The sequence below is a fragment of the Tyto alba genome, unplaced genomic scaffold, assembly GCF_018691265.1.
Source record: "Tyto alba isolate M040663 unplaced genomic scaffold, T.alba_DEE_v4.0 Super-Scaffold_38, whole genome shotgun sequence".
Classification (NCBI taxonomy): domain Eukaryota; kingdom Metazoa; phylum Chordata; class Aves; order Strigiformes; family Tytonidae; genus Tyto; species Tyto alba.
The window spans coordinates 20,059,764-20,084,349 of record NW_024881313.1 but is presented as its reverse complement, the minus strand read 5'-3'; the positions used below and the strand labels follow the sequence as shown (position 1 = coordinate 20,084,349).

General features: G+C 38.2%; 1 protein-coding gene across 10 annotated transcripts in view; it reads right to left on the bottom strand.

Annotated features, from left to right (window-relative positions):
* The window catches only part of CACNB2 (calcium voltage-gated channel auxiliary subunit beta 2), a 257,249-nt gene that overhangs the window by 2,670 nt on the left and 229,993 nt on the right, over positions 1-24,586 (bottom strand). For 5 of the 10 annotated variants that reach the window (XM_042802216.1, XM_032991392.2, XM_032991399.2 and 2 more), the window contains 7 exons: positions 23,756-23,836; positions 23,370-23,428; positions 20,170-20,279; positions 13,161-13,169; positions 4,847-4,998; positions 4,017-4,112; positions 2,570-2,755 (listed from right to left, as the gene is read on the bottom strand). In XM_042802216.1, the coding sequence (XP_042658150.1) occupies positions 2,570-2,755; positions 4,017-4,112; positions 4,847-4,998; positions 13,161-13,169; positions 20,170-20,279; positions 23,370-23,428; positions 23,756-23,836 (693 nt within the window). The remainder of the gene's footprint in view (positions 1-2,569; positions 2,756-4,016; positions 4,113-4,846; positions 4,999-13,160; positions 13,170-20,169; positions 20,280-23,369; positions 23,429-23,755; positions 23,837-24,586) is intronic. The other 5 variants (XM_042802218.1, XM_042802219.1, XM_042802220.1 and 2 more) reach the window with 1 other exon arrangement.

Genomic DNA, 24,586 nt, shown 5'->3' with positions numbered 1-24,586 from the left:
TATAATCATGACTAATAAAATCTGTCATTGCTGTGGTTTGAGAACAAATGCAAAATTTGAACCTGCTTTGAACAGAATGCTACTTTTACAAACTCAGATGTATCTTCCCTGATATGATGAGTACATGTGGAGGAGCGCAATGAATAAATTTAGAACCCATACCTGCAATTTCAGAACAGTGTGAGGGCTTTATGGGATTTATGGACAAATTCATTGTCAGTAACTTCCCCTAAATATTGCAGGGACACCGGGCAGGTAATGTTTGAACCTGGATTAGTATCTGTCTTTGTGGTTCATAACCAAATTAGGGCTCTGATTTGGATTAGATTCCACAGTGCAAGAATTTGATGGCCCAATCTCATAAAGTTTTTTGCCTAAAATAGAGAAGGTTTGAGATAAGCCCATTTCATTATTCAGGTTGTAGTTTCAAAGAAGTAGGGGTTCTTTGAAAGAAGCTTAAGCATTGTTGAAGGAGGAGAGAGAAGACTGTGTCCACCAAGTTAATTTGGCTTGCTCCCTATTTCCATCCAGTGGTCCCTAATTGCCTATACTGTATGTGGGTGAGGTTGCTCTAGTCTTCTTTTGGGAATTAGCCAACTATTTCCCTACAAGAGGAAACCTGAGAACAGTTGTCAGGACAGTTTGCTCTTAAGCTCTCCATCAGATAGACAGGAGGTGTACGGTCTTCACTGACTTAATTTTAAACAGTCCCAGGAGGCCTCACACCTTCAATCACCTCGTGCCATGCAATGCATGCAGCCAACATCATCCAATAAAAATACCGCTCTGGCAGCTGGCAACACAAATCTCTCATTACAGTGTACACCCGGGACTGCAAAACCACAAAAACCAACTGTGCCTCATGGCAAAGGGGTGCTGCATTGGACCCAGGGGAGAGTGACTCAAATGCTTCGCAGTGTGGATGTGGCCCCTCCAGGCCAAATGGCTGGTGGCATGTTTTTTCTCTACAGAGCAGCCCACAAAAAAGACACAGACATAGTCTTTAAATTCTCCAAGTAGAGGGTCTTCACCCTACCTAGAGAATGGGTTCAGTCACTGTGACTAGAAAATAAACCCAATCTACTCCAAGACTGTGACAGGCTCAGGTTTGAGATGTCACCTGAAAATGTATTATGGGAAAACAAAACACAAGTAATATAGAAGTTCTATGTTCCATAAGGGACCCCCATTGCTTTGCACTTTTGGATTAGTAGACCTACAAACAAACTGTGAAATCGCAAATACATTCTAATTTTTAGTCCTTAAAATGAAAATCTGTTAATTTGTAAGGATAACATCACATTCAGAGAAGTGTTATTAAAACTCGGTATAGTTCCTCCAGAGAATGTGGTTAATAAAATGAGTATGTGAACTATAAATCCACACCCAAAAGGCATTAAAAAACTTGAGCAAAAGTAATAAACACATCTACAAAGCAAAGAGAGTTTATCTAGAAAGTCTGCACACAACAATACTGAATTTCATACTCAGAAATTCTTCCAGCTCACAGTTTTTTCAGGGTGTTTCAGCTCTGAGGACAGAAAAAAAGGCAGAAATGAGCTACAGCTTACAGTCTCTTTTCTTGCAACTGCTTCTGAAAGCAAGAGAATGAGATACCCTGCAAGGTGGCTGAAGCAATTTTTCTTATTAAAGAACAAACTTGTCAGGTCTCTGGTCTTCTAATGGGAAATAAATTATTGGACATAAAAAATTGTTTTGCAAGATCATAAAAACAAAAAGCAAATTCTTGGCATTTTAATTTGGGTGCAGATATTTTTTAATTTGGTTTGCTAAAAGGAGGCATTTTTCTTAGCAAAAGTTATGAATTTTAACTGACAATGTGCAGTGGGACTTGGGTTTTATGTAAGAATTCATCTTGAAGTAAGTATGTACTTTTCACAGCAATGGCCAATGAATAATAGAACAAAGGAAACACCGGAAGGGCCACTTTGACCTTGAGACATCACTAACACAGTCAGTCATTCTCCACCTCTACAACTCTATAGCCTGTGGGAAGATAATAACAGATTCCCTCCAACATTTGTGGATCTGCTCTGTGCATAACCCAATTTGTCATGCAGGGCCTCTGGGGCTGGGATTTTCCTATTAGTGATAGTGTGCCCATCAGTCAGAGAGTTACCAGAGGCTGTAACGTGCATAGCATTAGCTCAGTTTTATTCCTCTGATTGGATTACATATGGCCAGCTATAAAAATGCTCGTGGCTGGTACACATATTACTGGAACAGTGGTGTCCTGGGCACAATAAAATCTTAAGTATTCCACTTCACATCACCATATGTTTTCAGTCAGGCTGGCTTAGTCCTTGGAATCAAAACCAGCCCCCCAGTCAATACGCAAACACATGTTACTCTGAATACAATAACAACAACAATAATGTGCCTGTATTTGCCTTTTACATTGAAAATGGGTGAATGTCTGCTGAAAAAGCTCTTATTCTATCAACAACAGTAAGACATATTCATCATATTCTATCATCGTACTACCACTGTGCTTTGGAAGAGGAAGGAGTTGATAGGAAAAAAAGAAGAGATGGCATAAAAACTGTACCTGTAAATTAATATTTTGACCTGGGCTAACAGGAAGAGTGGCTGTTGCAAGTGTGCGAGTGAGAAGCTGGTTAGGAGGATTGCTGCTATGTGGATGTGTGGCCTTCCAGTAGGCTTCCAGATAGTCAGCAAGGTGCTCACAAGCATCTTCAAGTTGGTTCTCATCAAGAATTACATCGAACATTTCCTGATAAAGGAAAAATTTTAGTGAGAACAACCACCAGCTAATGGGAGATCAGCTAGAGACACTGATGACCACAATTTCCATTCATCAAAAATGAACCACTTTCCTAATACTTGTGTTAAGATATTTCACCCTTTTTTTTTAATGCATGTGATACAAAATATAGCAATCACAACTAGCACTAATGTTACACTTGCTAAAGCAAGTCCTCATGACTTCTATTAGGAATGCACAAACAGTCAATGAAGATAGGAAGAGGCAGCTTGAACAAATCAGCTTGAAAAAATCTGAAAGAAAAGGGATTTGCTCCTCATTTCTAGAATAATTAAGAGAAAACTACGATAAACTATAATAAGAAACACAAGCAAACAAGTAATACAGATCATTCAGTTTCCAAGTGTTGTACAAATATTAGATAAGAGATTAGTCACACAGTCTAATATTAGGTACTAAAGTTAGGAGGTGAGTTTTCTCCATTCCCTCCCTGGTCAGGGAGACAGAAGTTCTCCTGAACACAGCTTTGAGAGCCTACGGAGGTCTCCTGGAGTCAATTCTTCATTGACTTCTTGGGGACCTTAAATGAGATACTTGAACTTAAATGATGGAAACATCCTCCTCACTCAGCTCCATAACTATAGCAAATTTCCATATCTGCAACTGAACTGAACGTTCATCTTCTGGTCTTTTTTACCCATACTCTTGACAGCTGAGTATGCAGGTAATAATCCTTGCCATGTTTAAAACATAGCTGAGGTCTCATCATCTCCACTTTATAGGTGGAAGTTGAAAGAATTTGCTTCAGTGCACATTAACAGAACTTCAGAGCTCTCAGTTATGCAGGACCCCACACCTCTGTCAAAACAGTGACCAAGAACATCAGCAGTGGATGGGCTGTGGTGACATACGCCCAAGGGGTGCTCCTCAAATCAGTGGCCTTACCCTAAACTGACAGAGATAAAGCGCAGTCACTAGGAGGGTTAATTTTTAGACCAGTAACCCCAAAAGAATTATCAAGGAAAACAAATGCTCAGCTTTTTTGAGTGGCAAATATATTCAGCACATATCCTAAAAACTGCTTGTGATTATGGCTGTTCTTCCTTGAACCCTTGTGCAGAGCCCAGAGACCTCAGGAGGCATTCTGCAAAAAAGCAATAGTGAAATATGGCCAGAAGAGGGCAAACATTCCCAGGAATTACATAATTAACCTTGTGCTTGAACAGAAAGGTACCTTTCAAAGGGGAGACATAAATTAACAGTAACTCACTGGAGGACACTGTGCCAGTTTATCAGCTGCCACCATCTGAACATTTAGGTGTTTGGCCTGAGATTTCCCTCGAGATTTTATTAACCTCTGTAAAACCTGTGAAAAATAAGACATTAATAAAAGTGAGCAGGTCTGGATTTACTGTACATATATAACCACCTAAAATGTTTAAATTTTTAACTGTTCACTTGAGCAGATCAAATTCTTCATTTGCTGTCTTCAGGAGAATTTCCCATGCTGTTTACATCCAGACCAAGCTAATTTTCATTTACTTCCCAACATCTCCTTTCCGGCTATGAGGACTATAAAGTTCCCCTCCTATTTTCCTTTGATGTTTCTGGATTTCTTTGTTTCTAAGCTGAAATTCTTTAATTGTTCTCCTGAGTTCTCTTCCCATAATTTGATCTTCTCTTTCAAATGCCTTTTCACAAGGTCTATGCAGATTTTTCCCAGGATGCAAGAGTATATTACCAGGAATGTTAAAGTTTACCAATCAGTCTGACACTCATTGTGTGAAAATCTTTAATTTCTGTATTAATTTGATTCAACAAACTGTTATCATTACTTACGTGCTTGATACTAAAAGCGAAATCCCAACTAAAAAAACATTGGAGATAGAGCATCTTTTCCAAAATTGATTTTGGTAACACCAGAGCTAAGATACTTTTTTGATTAATAATATTTCACCATCCAAAGGGAACCAATAACAATATATATCACTCTGAACTTTAATGAGGACATTTAAGTACATCTGCATTTAAGACCAAAAAAAAGGATGGAAAAAAAAGAAAAAAAGACTGAATCAACATGAATATTGGTAAAATATTTACCTTAGGAGAAGAAATCTTTACATATACTATAATGGGAGCCAAAGAGGTTTTGCTTAGTTGAGCTGGGTGGTTAATGGTATCAGCATCAAGCACTACCAATTGCAGTGTCCTTGCTAATTCAAAAATCCGTTCAATTTCACTTTGAACTTCAGCTGCAGATAAGTAGAAAATTAGAGTTATGAAAACATTAAAAGGCAATTAATTTTAAGAAATGTCAAAATCCTGTGTTGCTCCTCCTCAGGTTGGAAGGGGTTTTAGCCATGCACGGCCCTGGCATGCTACAGAAACAAATGCAATATTAACAATAGCATTTTGCCCCCAGTTTGTTGCCCTTGCAGGCAGCACTGCCTGCCTCTCTCACCTCAACGGCTTCCTGCAATCCCAGCCTGGAGAGACACTTTCTTACAAGACCTCTGTCCATGTATATGAGAAAAAAAATGGTACAAATGCTTGCTGCATCACATAGTAATCTTACTATGCCATTAATTTCCTACATGTAAATAATTTCAGCTCAGACTTTAATCTTACGTAGCACTCAATTTGCTCAAACTAGAGTGCACGAGATAGACATTAAGATGTACTGAGGTGTCTATATTAGAATAAACTTTGGTTTTTCCATTTACTTCAACTTATCAAAGCTCTGGAAAACAATTTCCTTCATATACTGGCCTCAGTATGGTACCACATGGAAAATCTGATTACAATGTGTAATACACTTTTTAAACAAAAATAATTCAATACTCCAAATAATGGTATGGTATCCTACTCATAGCCCTGAAATTCTGGACAGGTGATTTTCCCAGAAAAAATCATCCTGTCTTCTGGTAACTCATGCTCCCAGCTCCTCAGCACCCTGCCTTATTGGCAGGAGTTTTCAGGGCAAACCTCTCCAATCCAGATGGACTGCATCCACTTTCACAAGTGATGTAGAAACTGTCTTCATTCCCAAATGAAACAAAACTAAATCTTTTAACAGTAAAATCATCCTTGAAATGTAATCCCATTTTCCTGTTCAAATCTTGTGATAGGCCAACTTCATAAAGAAATTATAGAAGTTGGATGATTTGTGCAAGTCTATAAAGTTATTGAGCCAGATAGGATTATAATTCATATAGATTTCCCTTTAAAGGTCGTGTACACTCCCGGAACCAAAATCAGATTAGATTATCTAGTCCATTCAGGTAAATACTAGAAGATAACCAATAGAAGCTTAAGTGTCAACAAGAGGTACAAAAAACTTATTTATTAGAGAGTTTCTTGAAATTACACTATCAGCATTTCATCTATTATGCTGACAGAAGCATTATATTTGCTTGAAACCACAGTCTATCTGATCTGGCTAGAGAGAGTTTTCTATAGCGAATGGTCTCTTTCAAAAGGTGTGAAGAGATTGGTATTTGTTTTCTTAGAATAGCAACTGAATAAATTAGGTTCCATGATAAGGTTGCAAAATTTCCAAGAGAGAGCAAAGCATCCCAGCTAGTTTTCATTTAGCTCAAAGTCTTTTGGTTCCAAATTAATGGGTGAATACTACAACCATTTTCTAAATGAAGTAACATCTTAAATGGCCATCAGAAAATCTATATATGATGCTCTCTGCTGGAGGAGGTTGACGTTGTTTTGGACCTATTAGAGATCACCTCCATCTGTTTGTAGTTATCCCCAATTTTGGCTGAGTACATGCCCATCAGTCTTAAAAGACGGTAGAGAACATGGCAAGTGGTGTACGGCATGCTGGTATGGAAAGCATCGGTGTGTGCTTTCCTGATTGTCGATAAAAGCATCGTGGCCCAGCTGCTGTCTGAATTAGGACCACATTTTTGAAGACAGAACTTCTGATGGCTCTTGGCACATTCATGATTACATTTTCTGCAACTTCATTGCACAGAGATATTGTTGGAATGACTGAATACCTCAGTGATTTAGAAGATAGTCAATAGTCTATCCCTAATTTAAGTCCAAATGACAACTAGAATAAACATATCAGATATAATTTGTCATACTTTTCTGATGATGAGTTTGGATTGCTTTCCTGCAATTTCAAACCAGGCTCAACACTTCAGTCGCCATAACAATATCAGTTAATGTATCATTTTAAGACCATTCCAGACTGCTAAAAACCCTTGTTCAAGACAATTTATAACCAGAAAAATCTGTCTCTTTTGCCAATGTACCATCATTTTTTTCTGGGGAAGCAGTATTTGCTACACTGCTGGAAGCACTTCTCTGCCAGTATAGAATACATCTTTGTGAACTACATTTCCTGCTATACTTTTTGAAACAACCCTTTACCAGGGCAGAGCATGCCTCAGAATATCTTCTATTGTGAAACATACTCAGGGCAATAATTACAGGGAACTATGGTCCTATTAACCAATAATTTCCACCGGAGTCTGAGGATGATTGGATATCTTCTCCAGCAATTAAAAAGTATTTCAATATTTATTTTTCTTAACTTAGGTATAGGAGAAAAGTTGAAGGAACTACACTGCATGGTTGGTGAACTAATAGATTGTACCTCTACCTCTCCAGCCAAAAATAGATGGAAAAAGTGCCACAGAGATTGCTGAAGAGGTCCTGATCTCCTGTCCTTTTCAGCTTCTGGAAAAGCCTGCATTTTGCTTGAAATCTTCGCTGTAGTCTAACTTTTTACTACACATAAGATTGTTACAATTACTTTAATTCTAGTAGCTTCTAGCTTCTCTTATTAGATGACAAAGGCTTTATCTACTGCTGCAGCTTTGGTTTTCATCTTTAACATCTCTCAAAAAAACAAATTTTATACCTGTAAAGATTCTTTCCCAATAAGACTCAACACAAATTTTCTCTCAGACTTTGGTCCAAAGTAAGCAAAGAACCCTAAATGTCATGTGGGGATAGTAACACAAATGTCACTGGTAGTTAAAATAGGGAGCTGAGAACAATGGTAGTGTGGTATCTTCAAAGCAGTACGGTAATAGCTTAGAAATCTTTCCACCTCCATGAATATGATCTATTTATAATTATGTCCCTTTCAGTGTACTGGAGAGGCTTTAACAGTGAGGCTGTAGCAGTTAGAACCAATAAATTATATTTGCCAATCATAATGAGAAGCATAAGCATATTTAGATATACTGTGACAACCATCAAGAAATGCTGGCAGCCCAGCAACAACACTCAAAACCAGAAAAAAGCTATCAAATTTTAAAGCAACACATATAAACTATTTGATATGGCCTGCCTGGTAATCAGAAAGGGAACATATTTTAAATGACAGGAGCACTCAACTACTTATTCTATACAATAGGGGGTCAGCTCTAAGAAACAAGAAGTACACATCTCCCAGCCAACTTTAAATATTGCACTTTAACTTACGCCCATATATTAATTCCAAATATCCTTACTGTACCTTGAAATGAACAGAAATTCAGTGCAACGAGAACACAAGTAAATGGCTTATCCCATTACGGCGGCAGACAGATGTTCTTTACACTAGCTGGATCTTATAAGTGAATTTCAAGCAAAAATCTTTAACAGTTCATTACAATAATCTCACCTAAAGTAAAGTCAAAGACCCTGCAACACTGTGTTGCATCTATGTCAATTCACTAAAAACAAGATGAACTATGGTGGAATTTAGGGTCAGTTATACAGTGCCATGGTAAAAGAACATTCTCTACTCTACACAGTTGGAGAAACACAATCCTCCTTCAAACCTGGGCAGAAAGCATCCATAGCAGCCAGGAGTCACTGAGACACCCAGCCTGACAGAGCAGTGGCTACATCAGCACTATGTTTTAGGAAGACCCTGATGAGATGGCAGTTTTGTGATGGGGATGTGATGCAAAATGGTCATGCTTCTGGACTGAAAAGGCCAAATTAGAACCATAAAATATTGCTTATATACATCAAAGAGGTTTTGATCTTCAGGGGGAACAGTGAAGTTCACATACTGTCAACTGAATACAGTTTGACTTTAATATTCTATTTAATTTGACGTTGTCTACTTGTCTATGCTAGCAGTGGCACTGTTTTGTTCATAGAAACAGATCTGTAAATTATTGCTTGGACTGCAACAGCGACAGAGACAAAGCATTCTATCTTTCTAAACAGAGATCTTGACATTACAGATGTATAGCATGAAAAGAACATACCTATGTCAATGCATGTCATACAAAAATGATTAGGAATACTTTGAACAAATAGCTTTCAAATAATTTTGTAAATGACGGAGAACAGACATCACTAGCTGTGATTTTTCTTATGCCAATTCCTTTACACAAGCACACTTAGGTATAATTAATCACTAAATTCCAGGAACATAACTAAAGAAATTAGAAGTTTAAGGCAGCCTCAGGAATTCCAAAACAAAGGCAAAAGAAACAACCGTGCTATATATCCCCAGTGCCTTTAAAGCACACAGAAAGTATTACACCAAAAAAACTGCTGAGAAATGGATAAAGGTCATACCTGAAATCTAAGAAAATGAAAAAAGAAAACCAAAAAGGAAGCTAAGACTATTGAGTTGTGCCCACGCATCTCAATTAAGTCAATCATGAGATTGACCGACAGAATTCAAATCTTAAATTTCAATTTGTGAGCACATGTGTGTATACACATGCTTATTTTGCGGGCAAAATCACCGAAGTGTCTACATTAGGTATTGCACTAACCAGAACGCAGGTACTGGGCCACAGCAGGCTATCCCAGGCTACGTTAGATACCTGTTCTCACTGCATACGAAGTGGAGAGACCAAGATGCTACCGAAAGTGATTCAGAAAGCTACATGCTGTATGAGCAGTGTGGAGCAAACCAATAAGAAACCCCACAAGTGCATAAGTGCTTGGCCTCTTTCTTCTCAACTTCCCCTTTCCCTCCCTTAAGCACCAAGGTTGCTCTGGGGAGGCAGGGAGCAAACAGTGGGGTCATGCTGCACAGGGGGCAGCTGGCTCCATCCCCTTCCAGCCAGGGAGGTTCAGCCTCATGGTCTCGAGGCAAGATTAGGTGTCCCACCCCACACTGGTGGCAATGCTGGGGAGCAGAAGCCTCTGTGCCTTCCCTCCAGTATACCCAGCTAAGAAGGAAAAAGTCTTGGAGGGGAACAAAAGAGGAAATAAAAGCTCTATCTTAATCCTCAGGCAATGGGCCAGATGATACCTGGATTACAGGTTTTAATCAAATTCCTAACATAAATGTAATTTTGTGAATATACTTATATTTCCCTGGTTTCAACCAAATCCCCTAGCCACTATCTTGTTACATAAAAAGGGGAGGGTGGGAGTGGGAGGATGACAATATTTTCCAGGGAAAGTGGCTGCATGTGTTACTCATGCCTAACAGATGGGGCTCCTGCGAGGGATAAGGCAGAAAGGAGAGGAGCATGTCTGCTGCTCTGCCTGGTGCTCCTGCCTGGGCTCCTCTGAAGGGGAGCTGTGGGGTGAGGTGCTCCAGGAAAACAGGGTTTTCCTCTTCCTGTCTGCTGAGGCTCAGTTTAGACAGAATTCAGATGGCTTTGAATGCACACACATGTCCAAGTGGTATTTACAGATACAATGTGATGTTTGGAAACCTCAGCATAACCAAGATCTATTTATAAAGGACTAACATCTCCTAAAATGAAATACTGTAAGTATGTGAAAATACAAAACAGATAGTGTCATTTAAAAACACAAAATAGAACATGAAAATTTCTACTTCCTTCTCTATTTTTCTGGGCTAGCAAAACAATAGCATTTATGGAATGATGGTTCTTATGCCAGGTTTAAACTGGAAGTAAATTTTAATGGGATATGAATAGAAAAGCTTGAAATCAGTGGATTGCAGCAGAAACACGAGTGGATGAGCACTGCACAGGGGAGAGCTGCACTGAGTCGTCTGCGTGAGGTAGAACTGCAGCCGCTCCAGGAGATGCCATGCAGCAGCACAGCATTGCTCCCATCATTAAGCTCCCCTACACCCTGCTAGAGAGTAATTGGGATAGTAAGACTGGGCAAAGAAGCAGTCTAACATTTATTACGCCCAGGGGACCAAGCAAGTGTCTCTGCATAGTCCAGAATGGATATCATCACATCAGGCTGGCACTAACTTCGATATTTCTGCACCATGACTCATTACTCAGTGCAGCGCTATAGGTTTTTATAGTTCTAGTCCATACACAGACACTAAGTGAGTGTTCCTTCGGTCTATTGTTTTATTCAGAACAAACATAAAAAAAATGCTCAGCCTTTCTCAGAGATAAGATGTGGAACCACTCCATCTCTGGCTATTCAACCCCTCCTTGCTGATGGTGTGCCACTCGCAAAACATTTGTGTATTCACTGAGTAGGAGGGATACTGACTCTGCAGCCTGATGCTTAGAGTGGGAGGCAAAACACGTGATTCCAGTTCTTTCTGCAGGAAAAGTTTAATTATTATGTAAAGTGCATAAGACTCAGCAGGACCGACTGACAACCATCATAAAGGTGATCATAGCCCTGTCATGGTGATGGAAATTACGAGTTCACTTCTCTGTTATCAGAGAACAGAAATGAACCCAGACTTCTTTGCATTCTGGTTACACAACCCAAACCCTTAATCTTGGATAAAATGAGGACACAGTCACTAACTTTTTATCAGTTCCATGAGCCTAGGAGAAAAAAACCATACTGGATCAATTCAACCTACAGGTGTGAACAGTTTTAAGGGAAGCAAACTGTATTCTTAAGCAAACAGCTAACTTGTTAAAAATATTTCATTCATCTATCCAGGTATCTTAGTTATTATACAGATATCTGTAACCTTAAAAACTATTCTAACACATTGCTATATTGCTTTGTCTCTAGCTCATGTTTTGTTTCAATATAGTTATCAATCATACATATTTCAGTGCAGCACCATGAGAAAATATAATGACATGTTGCTGAGAGCTATCTCTAATTCACAGAAATCAAGAGTTATTCCCTTCTCCTCACCTTGTATATCCTTTGGAAACACTCAGGAAATGTCATTAAGATACTTGCCAATACTGTATCAAAAATTATTTGTAATTTAGAATTTTGGAAAGGTAGTACCAAACTGCTAACACAGGACTACCTGGAGAATTCATTAGAGAGAGTCTGACCTTAGATGTTAACAAAAGCAAGGCTGGCCCAGCAGGATAACATAGCATTTTGAGACAAGTGAGGCTGATAAACTGTAACACGTTCAGGACCTTCAGGCTACTCTTTCCCCATCTGTGTGCAAAAAGAAGTGTAGCCACAGACACATAATAACCCAAAAGATCTTGGCTGCCATATTACAGCATTCTGGCTCCAGACAACTTCAGGTTTAGGAGATTACCATATCTGAGGATTTAATGCCTGCAAGTGAGAGTTCTGAACATTTGTCCCAACTATCTTGAAGATAAAATTATAAAGGGACAATCAAGATTTTCCATAACACACTGAACACCCTTTTTCTTCTCTTTCGAGTTGAGTCTTTGGAATGGAATGGAAATACACTATTGGTTAAATCCCAATTTGGCTTTCCTGTTCCATGGCCTCTGTAAGTAGGGAAAGATTTCTATGAGGCTTAGCTAGCATTATTTTATTTTTAAATTATAGTCAGGGAAGCATTTACTTGAAACTTACCATATACAGCAACTGTCATTAAATTACTAACATGGAGAATACATAATAACATTATCATATATATATATATAATGTGTATATATATATATAATAAATTGTTACCATAGTTTCAAGCATTCAACTGACTTTTCACAGATATCAAGAAAATAAAAACACATGGCTGAAATTTGCACTGATAATCCACTACTAGTTCTTCAAGCACTTGTGCTTCATTTTTAAAACTCTGGAATATCATCCTAACAATGTGAATGGGAGCTCTATACATTTTCTAGAGACAGCTTTCCAAAGGTAGGCACACAATTCCATGTGCAAACTGGGTGCACGTAATCCCTGACAGATTAATGCATATGCATACAGAAAGTAAATAAAGATTCCCAGCCATTTGACTGCAACTGATTTACCATATATACAATGATATATTTTACATTATCATTCACCTGCCTGTGTTGGAATATGCAGATTAGGTGCACACACCTTAGAAATTTACAGTGGAAAACCTAATCTTTAGCGTTTACTTGTGAATCTCAACGTTATTTTTAGAATTACTTGAAAATAAATAAAGAAAACCAGCAAGATTTTCTAAAAGAAATACATAGCAACACAGTACAGGGTTGGCTTTTGTCTATTAGTGAGCCAGTTATGAGAAACACACGGTGGTTCTGTGAGGTACAATAAAGCACTAAACACAAAACAGCAGGAAAAGTAATTTGCAAGCTTGTATACATACCCAAAACATCTGGAAAGGGAGAGCATTAATGAAGCAAAGAATGGAAAAAGCCGAGACAATCAGGTGCTTGTACAAAGAATACAGCATGAGGTAAGGTTATAACAAGTGTAACATGCACAGAAACAACACAAAAAGAGTTTGGGTCCTTTTGACAAAGAAATGCAGCAAAAGCACAAAGCTGGTTCAGCAGTTTCTGCAAATGGCATGCGTACATACAGAAATTTAACTAAGCCAATTGGGATTGATTTTCAGGTGAATGAGATTTAACCATGTACTCTACCTTCTTGGAAAGAAAATAATTTTCAAAATTACAGATTTCTTCTAGGCTTTTACAGAAATTAATCAGTTTTCTTAAATTTAGTTCCAGCGTTTCACATATTAAGCATATAGCAGTATTGACAAACAAACATTTCTCTTTATATACAAACAAGCTTTCATATAGGAGCGGAATAAAACTGTATTGTCCTCCTAAATCTTTATGAGCCTGACACTATTTTTATAAAATTCTTGGAAACATAAATTTTACACTAGAACATTCAGTGGCAGCATTGGTTTCCAATGAATCAAATCCCAAGTCTATTTTTAGCTAATTCCTTTACAGAAGCAAACTTTCAGTTGACAGGTGTGTGTAGCATTAAACCCATCAAGACATCCCTATAATCCTGTAAATCCCAGTGCTCATGGCAATTCCTACTCCTGATTATCACATTGTTTGTCTATGCCTCCTTGAAATTAATTCTGGGTTATCTATTAAATCAGTTCCAAATAACGCCGCTCACTCTACTGTTTACTGTGCCATGCACAACTATGAACAATATGCACAATACTGCAAACCAATATTGGGTGAGAAGGTAAGAGTTATACTCAAAAAGAGGTTCGTTTATTTCCCAGAAAAAAAATATTTAGTATTAATATATAGAAAACATTACCTTTGTACTATACCGACTCATTGATAGAACACTTATTAAAATAAAACTTACATAAAACCCAACAATATATTTTCAAACGTCTATGAAATAGCCTTCTCTGCTGCAGTTACAACGGCTGCTCACAAATGTGAGGATAACTCAGGGATAAATCAGTAGCTTGACTGCCTCGCTGCATCATGTACCACTACCCAAAGCTGAGTGAGCAAAGGAAAAGCTTCCCATTGAACTTGGAAGGGGGAGGGATTTGTATTAGCATAAAGCAGTTCTGAGGAGTTGTATTTGATGTAATAAAAAGCTGTTTTTAAATGATACCGGATGTAGAAATAAACATGTGGGTCTCAGTCCACACACCACTGACTGTCCACAGAGGAAAAAGACAGCCAGCCAGCAACTCATCTCCCCCATGTCCCACAGCTGTGCAGTCAGGAGACACATTCAGAGCAAAACAAAACAAACCCAAAGAAACCCTGGTTTTCATTAACAAGATCAAATTTTATTGCAAAAAATACTATTTTTAAATACCTGAACCAGAATTAAATCATTGTTGATAATCTGGACCAAAAAAAAAAAAAAAAAAAAAAAAAGCACAAATTTAGTGGTTGCAGAAATTCTGTCCTTTTTTTTGCAGTGATTTGGAGAAAAGGCCCTATTATTCTTATTTTATACAAGGAAAAATGTATGTAGGCAAAGAATTCACTTCCCAGGACCCCTCAGTAGACCTGCAGCAGATACTAGGAAAGAACCAATATAACTTGAATCCTCACTCTATGATTTATCTATGACTGAAACTTGTATTAGAAGAGAGTATTATTGGGCTGCAAAGCTAGTACTAATAAAGCAGGAAAAGCCGAGATAGCTCTCTTAAATCAAACCTTCTGTGGTCTGTATTATAAGACAGCATGCTCAGGAACATATAATAAAGTTGTTTCTGCAGGGCTGCTGTCTCAATCAGTATGCAGCTCCATACACTGTCAACTGATAAGCAGCTACTGAGTCATTTACTTTCTCTTCATTGTCAAATATGTGTTTCACATCTCATTTAGAGCACACTGGTCTAATCTTTCTCTGAAAACAGAATGAATAAATTATTTGTGGGCTATTTTATGGAACTTACTGTGGTGGTATTTTATTGATGCAATAAAATGATTTTTCACTCTGAAACATCCTGGTTAGGTGAGAAGCTGGAATTACATGCGTTTTCCAAACAGAAAACTGAATCACAAAGAATAATCACAAGTTATCACTATTTTGGGGGGGTTCAATTTCAGAAATGTAGTGTCTGATTCTTCAGAGGAACTACCGTAGTAAAAATTACATTCAAACTAGAAAAATGGAAGTCATCCTACAGGAAATCCTGGCTTCTGGTATTCTTTCTTCCAAAACATAATCTTGAAGCTTCTTTTAGAAGTCAGTACTAAGACTCAGGACATTCCTGATGCTGCTCTGTACTGTCATGATATCAGTCCTGATCTGAGAGAAGGGAAAAATTTTTTGAGCTAGACTGGGAATTAAAAGAATAGACCCCCAGTTAAACGTCTGCAAAGAGAAGAGCCTAAGATTGGAGGACTTCTGGGGAATGAGGAGCCATAAGGCTGGTATTTTACAAGATACCCAACAGTAGCTCTAGTAGTCCATAAAGTACTCCCTGGTTCCCATCTGCATTTTCCAAACCAGTGCATTACCATGCAGTGGGCTGATTTTGATGACCTACATTATTGTTTGACAGTTTCAAAGCCTGAATCTCAGTTTCAGCCACAATACTTGGTACTTCTACAAATCATGCTCGAGGCACGCAGAAAACACTGGGAAAAAAACAGCCACCTTTATGAAGCCTGGAAATAACTACTCCAATATTATAAATGAATCTTGTATCAGAAGCAGCAGACGCGACTGTTGCATTGGGCTCTTCAGTTAATCCAGTAGAAGGAGAGTTTCCCTTTCCGCCCCTCAGCACTGCACCTCACCTCTGACTCAGAGAGCCAGGCCTGCTGGCGGCGGGGCGGGAGGCAGTGTGGAGGGGCCTGGCAGGACGGGGAGCAACGGGATGCCCCTTCCCTCCGTGCTTCCAACCTGGCTGGCACCGACCCTGGCTCCAGGTACGGGCAGTCACCATGCTGCAGGCACGGCACGCTCTGCGCTACCTTGGTGAGCTTTGCAGGGTGCCACCTCTGACACCGAGCCCTGAGGGGTGCCGAGGGGCTACTTTTTGGCCCTGGGTAAGGTCTGTAGGCTGCTGGGATTCAGAAGCGAGGCCCATGGCACATCATGCTGCGGTGCTGTAGCTTACAGGCTATCGGATCATAGGCAGCAGACCCCCCTCCCACTGGGGCTATCGCTTTTTTCAACAGAGAATCAACACCTGCTGAACCAACAGAGATAGACAAGTGCTTAGTATGCTTAAGACCAAAATTCAGGTCCCTGTTCCAAACCAGATACAGTAGAAGTTTGATTATGTGTCATACATACCAGATGTGTGTTTTAATTACTGGGGTATGAGCACCTTGGAGGGTAGAAAATGGGTGATGAAGGAGTTTCCTCTTTGTGAGCAGGAATTCAGTTTTGGATCTAAGAAATCCTTCCTGTTAAAACCCACTGATGTACTGCCACAAAAAGTTTTGGTCAAATCACTATTTCCTGTCTTGCTCTCCATAAATTTAAATTTAAAATGTCCTATTATGCTTTTAGAGAACTTAATTTGCCTTCCTGAAGTTTCTTGCATCATACATTGTACAAGTTCTATAGCAAGAGAAACAGCAATTCATTGAGCAATTCTAATTCCCTGCACTAGTTTGTACATTAAAAAAAAAAAAAAAAAAGGCAGAGGACTGGTAGAAAAGTAGTCTGCAAACACATAACCAAAGGCTGAATCACAGCATAGGTAACCTAAAGATACTGCGAGGTTGCACAGTTAACCTTCTTTTTGTTACTTTCTAACCTTTATTTTGCACCACTGGAGTTTGTAAACCTAATAATATTCTTTTAATAGTATTTTTTGTTGTCTTACAGCAAATTCATCACACAAACTGAAAAATAAAAATTCCACTGTATGGTATGATATTGTCACTCACTTTTGCTACTTGACCCAACTAATAAAGCAGTGGTATGCTGTCATCTTTGTGAACCGCTGCTAGAAGAGGTCATCTACCAGCAGGCTATAATGATTTTTTTCTGATTCTGACTCTATTTCTACCTTGAGGTACGCTGCAGGAAAGCAAGGAAACAGGCTGTAACACTTCATGTACTTTCTTTCTTTTGCATTGCACAAGAGTTTCCCATTGTCTTACAAAAGCAATTCTGTTTTCTGACTCCAGGTTGTTTTATCGTATCAGTTTTCCTCCTAACCCACTGCTACCACATTGTTTCCCTCCCTGACTTCCTTCCTGGCTGACTTTTGTCCTCCTGTGGTTTACCCCATGTCTGGAGCACAGATCCCAGAGGTGCTTCACCAGTGGGTTCAACTATTCCAGCTCCTACTCCGCGACTCCAACCTTTTCCATATGGATTTTCACCACTTGCCTTTTGCCTCTAGCCCAGCCACCTGCTCATCCAGTTGAACATCTTTAAAGCAAACAACTTTTTACTTCATGCTGCACAGCAAAGTAGGGATTGAAAGCTGAGGTATGAGCACCTTCTCATTTTAGTTCTGCTTCACTGACTTGATCCAATCTGCTGGGAGCAGGCTCTGCTCAGCATCATTGCTGGACCTTACCCAGGGAGAGCTGAGTCTTTAAGCAATTCAGATGCAAAGCTTGGCATGTGTTAACAGCAGCTTCTAATAATTTGCTCAAGTTTTCTCATTATTTTCATAAAAAATGCCCAGAAACATGTAACTGAAATACCGTTCAATTCATCACCAAATTTCAAACCCCTGATAGATTATGGGAGTATTACAGTTTCTGAAATAAAAGGTTTTGAGAATATTTTAACATAGGTAAAATTATTTTTTGCCCTAAATTCATTGTTAAAATGACCTAGTTGCTCTAACGAATATTTCCTAAGATAATTCAAATTATTTTATAAATCAGTTGATTTTTAGAACAATTATTAGCAACTGAAAACCTGATATATAGCAGGAAATCTCAGGTGATAATAATAGCCCTGCTGCAAAAACTAGAGAGACATATCTATCTATCCACATATTTATATATATACATTATCACTGTCATCTTTTGGGTGTCTCCAACCAAGGTTCTGTCAGAACTTCCATTTTAAATATCTCTATCAAAAAAATGCCTTGACCCAAAGAAAAGATGTTGCTGTTCTTAAGGGAAAGATTCTCCATGAGATAAAGGTGTAAATTATTGGGCTGCATTTATTTTGAATATATTCTTTTTCCTGTATAAATTTTTGTGATAGCTGTTTTACATGTATGAAAATATTTTAGCACAAGCAATAGATGATATGCTTTTTACTGCTGCATGTATTTGTGCAGTATTGCACAAAATTGCACATTCTTTGATGTTCAGGTTGGGAAATTAATCACCATGGTTCTGTTTGTTCCACAACTCAGTGACCTCCATCCTTATTATCAATTTTCAGTTCTATTCAAAACAAATGACACTTTATCTTTTCATCAGATTACTAAACAAACTTTGGTGACAAGACTGAAATTCATAGAGAAGAATATTCATGTGTGTAAAGATATTCATTATGTTGTTACAGTACATTGAATTTTGATATCTGAAAACAAAATAAGACATACTTGGAAGCTATCAGATTACCTGCCAGTAAAGATTCACAGCCTCCACATAGCTGAAAGCAAGGGTTTTAAGAAGCAAATTTTCAAGAAAGGGAAGTCAAACTCTTTAAGGCAGAGTTTGTTCTAAGAGGGTTTTAAGAAGCAAATTTTCAAGAAAGGGAAGTCAAACTCTTTAAGGCAGAGTTTGTTCTAAGAAGGACAGCTATATTAGACAAATCTTAAATATTCAAAGTACAGGTGTACTCAGAGATTTTGTTATAAATCTGGTACAGAACCCATTTAGTAGGATGAATGAGACTCCTTTCCCGTTCCACACAATTTACAAGATTTCAAGATACAATCCTGTGTTTGGGGGAAAGCAAGCTCTCTCAAAGGCTACTAAGAGAAATCTGCAGCCTTGTAAAGACAGAAACTTGGCTGTCGCATTCACCTGAGATCTAGGACATTTGAGTTCAGGTTCCTTCTTTTTTTGTGTTTGAGCAGGGTCTTGAACTTGCGTGTCCCTGTGCCTCAGCTGAGCGCCCTAACACAAGTATGTAGACTCTTGGCAGGATTCATCTTGGCTACCTCCAGGTATCTCTACACAAGCAATGAGCCAGCGATATAATACACCTCGTGCTAGAGGAAAGGCTGAGGTCAGTCCACATAAGCTGAGACTCCAAAGTGACCTCCTTTTCCTGTTTTCTCTAAGGACACCTTGAGAGCACAAGCTCCAGTGTAACCACCTGTACTGTAGATGGTGACATTTAGTTTCAACTTCCCAGCTCAGCTTGTTTTTCTTTCTGGCAAATAAACATTTAATTATGTATACAACTGGACAAGCTTCAGTAAAAAAAAACTCATGTAAGATGATGGTTATGTATGCTATGAACCTAGCTATATAGCTTTTTAAAAACATCTCCCCTTTTCCATTCTTCATTTTTTGTACCAACCTCAGCATTCATTTAAACTGATACAAAATTCAGAAGATGTGTACTTTGGCAATTCTTATCAGGTCCAATATCAGTAGCTATCACTACTAGTAATCTTATCAAAGATAATACATAATATCAATAATTTCCATATAATTTCAGGTATTCTGAAACAGTCACTTCTACTTAACCAGAAGAACATCTCTTCAGATTTTATTTACCTGAGGGATGGCAATTTCTCCCTACTGAGGCAAACAGCAAAACTTGAAAACTGAACATAAGCAGGATAAACCAAAATCAGCACTATATGAAATTTACCTGGTAGTGATTTTAAAATAATTTCCAGTGCCAGGATTTCTGAATTCTGACTTTCTCACAGCAGAGAGAAGGCTATTTTTAGCTTACAGATATGAATAGAAAGTAGTATACTTTACAGTCAATTTGTAGATAGCATCATTATAAGCACTTACCTAAGCTTGATCTTGTGTTAGATCGCTCTATTATCGCATGCTTACTGGGGTTGTTTAATACTGAGCGTTTGGCAAGCGAAATGTCTGCTGTGACTCGTGTAATTGATATACTGAAAAAAGAAAATACAGTAAAATAGAAAAGAATGTTATTCATCTTGCAGGGATGTGGGGAGAAAAAGAGACTGGCTTAACACTAGAAGATGGCTAGGACTACAGGAAAACAAGTTCTCCTCAGCAGCACAATATGCTTTGTACAATGTGAACAGAGAAGAAACTTTAGCTAAATAATACTGTTGCAAGAACTATTGATAAGACATCCCCCTTTCTGCACAGTTCTGAAACTTAGTATGACCCCTGACTGCAAAGCTAGATGTGTCTGGGGAGAGGGGAGGCAGGAGGACAGAGACGTGCCGCAGAAGATGGGATTTCCTTGGGGGCTCCAGGCCTGACGTGGTTAGAATTTGCACCAGTATCCCCAGTATGAATAGGCTGGTTTCTCCGTTCCCTAATTTTGATTAATTTGTTGAAACATACAAAATGACAACCTGGCTTACTTTAACCATATGTATAAGGCACATAGGGATATGCACAGTTAAATGGTAAAGGCAAGGCTTAGCAGAGAAATTAGTACAGCCACGTAATGGTTATTTTTATTGTTCAGCTTACTAGCATTTGTTTTCTAACAGAGTGCAAGATTTACCTATAATTTTCCAGAAACATCCAACAGTATGTAGGCCACCTAAAAATGGGAACTGTAACACAGAGAAGCATTCAAATGAAAACTCTGGGCTAAGTATCTAGCAGGCTCAGTTTTGTGTTTATGAGAAAAGATCAGCCAAAAAAGAAGTGGTTACTTCCAGTTGTTTGCACTGACCTGCTACATAACCCTTTGCATATTCTTCTTCCTAGGAAAACAGCTAACTTGGTTTGTTTTGCTTTAGAGGGTCAAAATGCACCCTTTGGATAAATTCCCTTTCAAACTCTCTGGTCTAATGAGATTTAGGGGTCACATTTTTCCACTGCTGAGAGTTAAATCAGACTGATGATATTCCCTTGTTCTTCCTTGTATGATTTTACTTGCAATTTAAAAGGCGGAAATGGATTTGCTAAGAACAGGGAGGGCTACTCTCTGGCAAGCACAGTCAGATGCTGTTCATCTGAAATGTAACCAAATAGGTCATTTCCCAATGAGCTCAACATGTGTATATATTTATCTAAAACCCTTCAAAATGTAACAAAGCCAGAAGTTAATATGGAAAAACACAATTATTTTCCCAATACTGATGAGCAACGTAATTTGGAAATTTAGGCATGATTTAACTTGAGCTAAAAACATAACCAAAGGCTGTGACTTCTGGCACAGCTTCTCACAGATAAGGCCACTAGTCTTAAAATGAAATCTAACACATAATTTGGGGTACTTATTAGTTATCTTTATTTGCTAATTGATGAACACTACAAACTTTTACAGCTTTTTTGTTTTGGTGTTTGTTTTTGTTTTTTTTTTTTTCCTACTAGTCTTCCTTCCTAGATTCTATAGAAAATAATTTTTCCCTTTTTCAAATACAATTATGGTATATTGAACAAAGCTAGATTTATCAGCTTAAAAATGCTGGTTTTCATGTTAAGATCTTTTAACATCTTTTAAAGGTCATTTTAATGTATTTTGAGATGTGTAACACCAGAAATAATGAGTATGCTCTCAAAGCAAAGGATATGTATGTTCATATAGCAATATAATTGCAATGAGAGTGGGGACAGCTTTACAGTAGAGTGGCAGTGAAAGCAGTAGCATGAATCTAAGAACCTCCTGTACAAATTTGTTGAGGACTTTGAGTACCAATTCAGAATGCTACTCAAGTTTGGGATGTCTCAAATCTGTTACTACAGACATCAATAGTATTAACAGTGTTAGTGGAATCACCCTGCCATAATCTGGTCTACAACTTAAAATTAGATATGCTCTAAAATACTTTAAGACATAAAGATGCAATAACTTTCTTCTGCTTGTAACACTCATTTTTTTGTTAACTTTCAGTTCTGAAGGTACATATTTAAGATTTGATAACCCTGACTAATAGAAAGAGGGACTAGTAAGTGATTAAGTATCAACATCATCATTCTGACTGAGGAAATCCAAAAGCCTAAACCACAGTGTCTTGTCATCCGAAGAGCTGAAGCTGCTGACAGAAAACCTCAAGCTCCCTCTTGAAAGTTTGACAGCAGTAGGACAGATAGAATAGTGTTACTGCTCTGCCCACTTCCAAACTAAATAGAACATTCATTGAAGTTACAGATAATATAACAAGACCTTCCTGTTTTATCAATTTTTCCCCCTAAATGCCAACTCACTGGCACATATTAACCTGGGGCTTGATCTGGTAGCAATATGATCACATGTGGAGAGTGCACCTGATGCCTCTGATCCATGGGTCTGTGATGTCTGAATTACAGAACATGCTTTTATTTTGTCATTTGTACTACAGTAATGTCTGGAGGCTCAAATACAAATCAGATTGGACCTTGCCTAGTGTGCTGTAGGGTCAGGCTGTAACAGCACTCAGATCTAAATGCAGAGAAGTGCAGCCTTTCTGCTACCAAGGACAACCATATTTCAGCAAAGTAGGGGGCTGCCCCCCTCCCCAGCAGTCCTTTTCAGACTTCCCATTATAGACTCCAGCACTACTGTCAAACCAAGCTCCCACCCTGAGCGATGAAGAGTTTGACAATTATATACATTAGGTAGTCCGAATCTCATATCACTCTTTCAAAGTTAGATGCCACTATAAGGAACTAGAGCTGAGGAGGAATGGTGGCCCTTGTCAGCTCGTACAGAACCCAGGAAGCACTGATGAGGTATCACTTGGAAAATACTTAAGCAAAATAACATTTTAAGTGTACACGTTTATTAAATCTCTAAATATCTATCTAGCAATTTGGAGTGTGGATGTCACAGTCATCAAGAAGAAGACATGTCTTTTTCCGCTCTCAACGTACATATGACCCTGAACACTTCCCACTCCAACACAACCTCAGTGCTCTCTGCTGAGGAAACTTCCGATCCACACTATAGTCTACTGATCATGGAATTAGCTGTCATTCCTAATTTGATACAATAAGAATGTCAATTATTTATTAAAAACCTAGCAGTATCTAAACAGGATCTGAACTCCAGCAGATTTGCATTGCAAGGTACTTACCGCCCTTCGAATCTATGTTTTAAAAAATCAAATAATGCTTTCTGCATCATATCTGTTACCTAGAAACAAGCAAACAACAAAACAAAGAAACAACAAATTAATAATCATATAGGAAATTCATAATACTTGATGCTAATATTAGTATGTAATAAAGTTGACAGTAAATCTTATATCTGAACAGCAGGATTGGAATGTAATTTATTCTTAATCTGAACTCTGTATGAAATAAAATACAAATAAGCAGCTGTCTAGTAGAAGTAAAAGCTGTCTAGATTTTTTATCCATGATATAAATTAAGTTTTTCAGGTTAACTACCTCTGAACATTCAAATAGAAATGAAGAACAATATTTTTGGCAAAATAAAACCATTCACAACAATCACTTACTTCATATCCCTTCAGAGAAGGCCCCACTAAAACTACTGGTCGCATAGAAGGCACTACATCATAGGGAGGGATGTGCTCTGTCTGCAAAACAGAGAAAGCTTTCAGCATCACAGCACCTAGAGAAAGTGTTACACATTACTTACAGTATTAGAAACTCTGAATTTCCAGTGATGTCACCAACACAAGAATCATGGATTTATTAACTTTTCCTGAAAACTGCTAGTACAAGATAAGGACATAACAGGCTCAGGGAATACTTTTGAAAAAGCTTTCTCTGAATTTTGGTTTTCCTACTGTTTTCATATTTTCTCTGGATAGCAACAAAACTGTTATTCTTCAGACATTCACATGTCCCACTCCATAATTCCTAACTGGTAAATTGAAAAGGTTATTTCCAAGAGCTAATAATCTGGAATGATTGACTCCAGATCTGTGACATCTGTTTCCCACCAAAATTTTATGTAGGCAGATTATGAAAAAGAAAAATAAAACCAAAAGGGACAAGAAAAGCATAACACACCTTTTTACGTTCAGATCTGCCCACTGCTTGACAAAACATTGTGACACCTCTGCAAATTCCCATGGGAGCACTCATAGTCTGACTTTCACATTTGCATCTGCAATTCACTTGCAAATGAAATCAAAATAATGACTGATCAAGTTAGTATTTCTAGAAGTTTTCATAAACAGAGCTTGGGATAGCAATCCTTCCACTTTGGGAAGTTCCTGTCATCACCCAAGAATGGATTCTCTTAGTGTGATATTCACCAAACTACTTACTGATGTATCATGCACAATTTATAAAAAGTATTTAAAAGCACAAAGATAAAA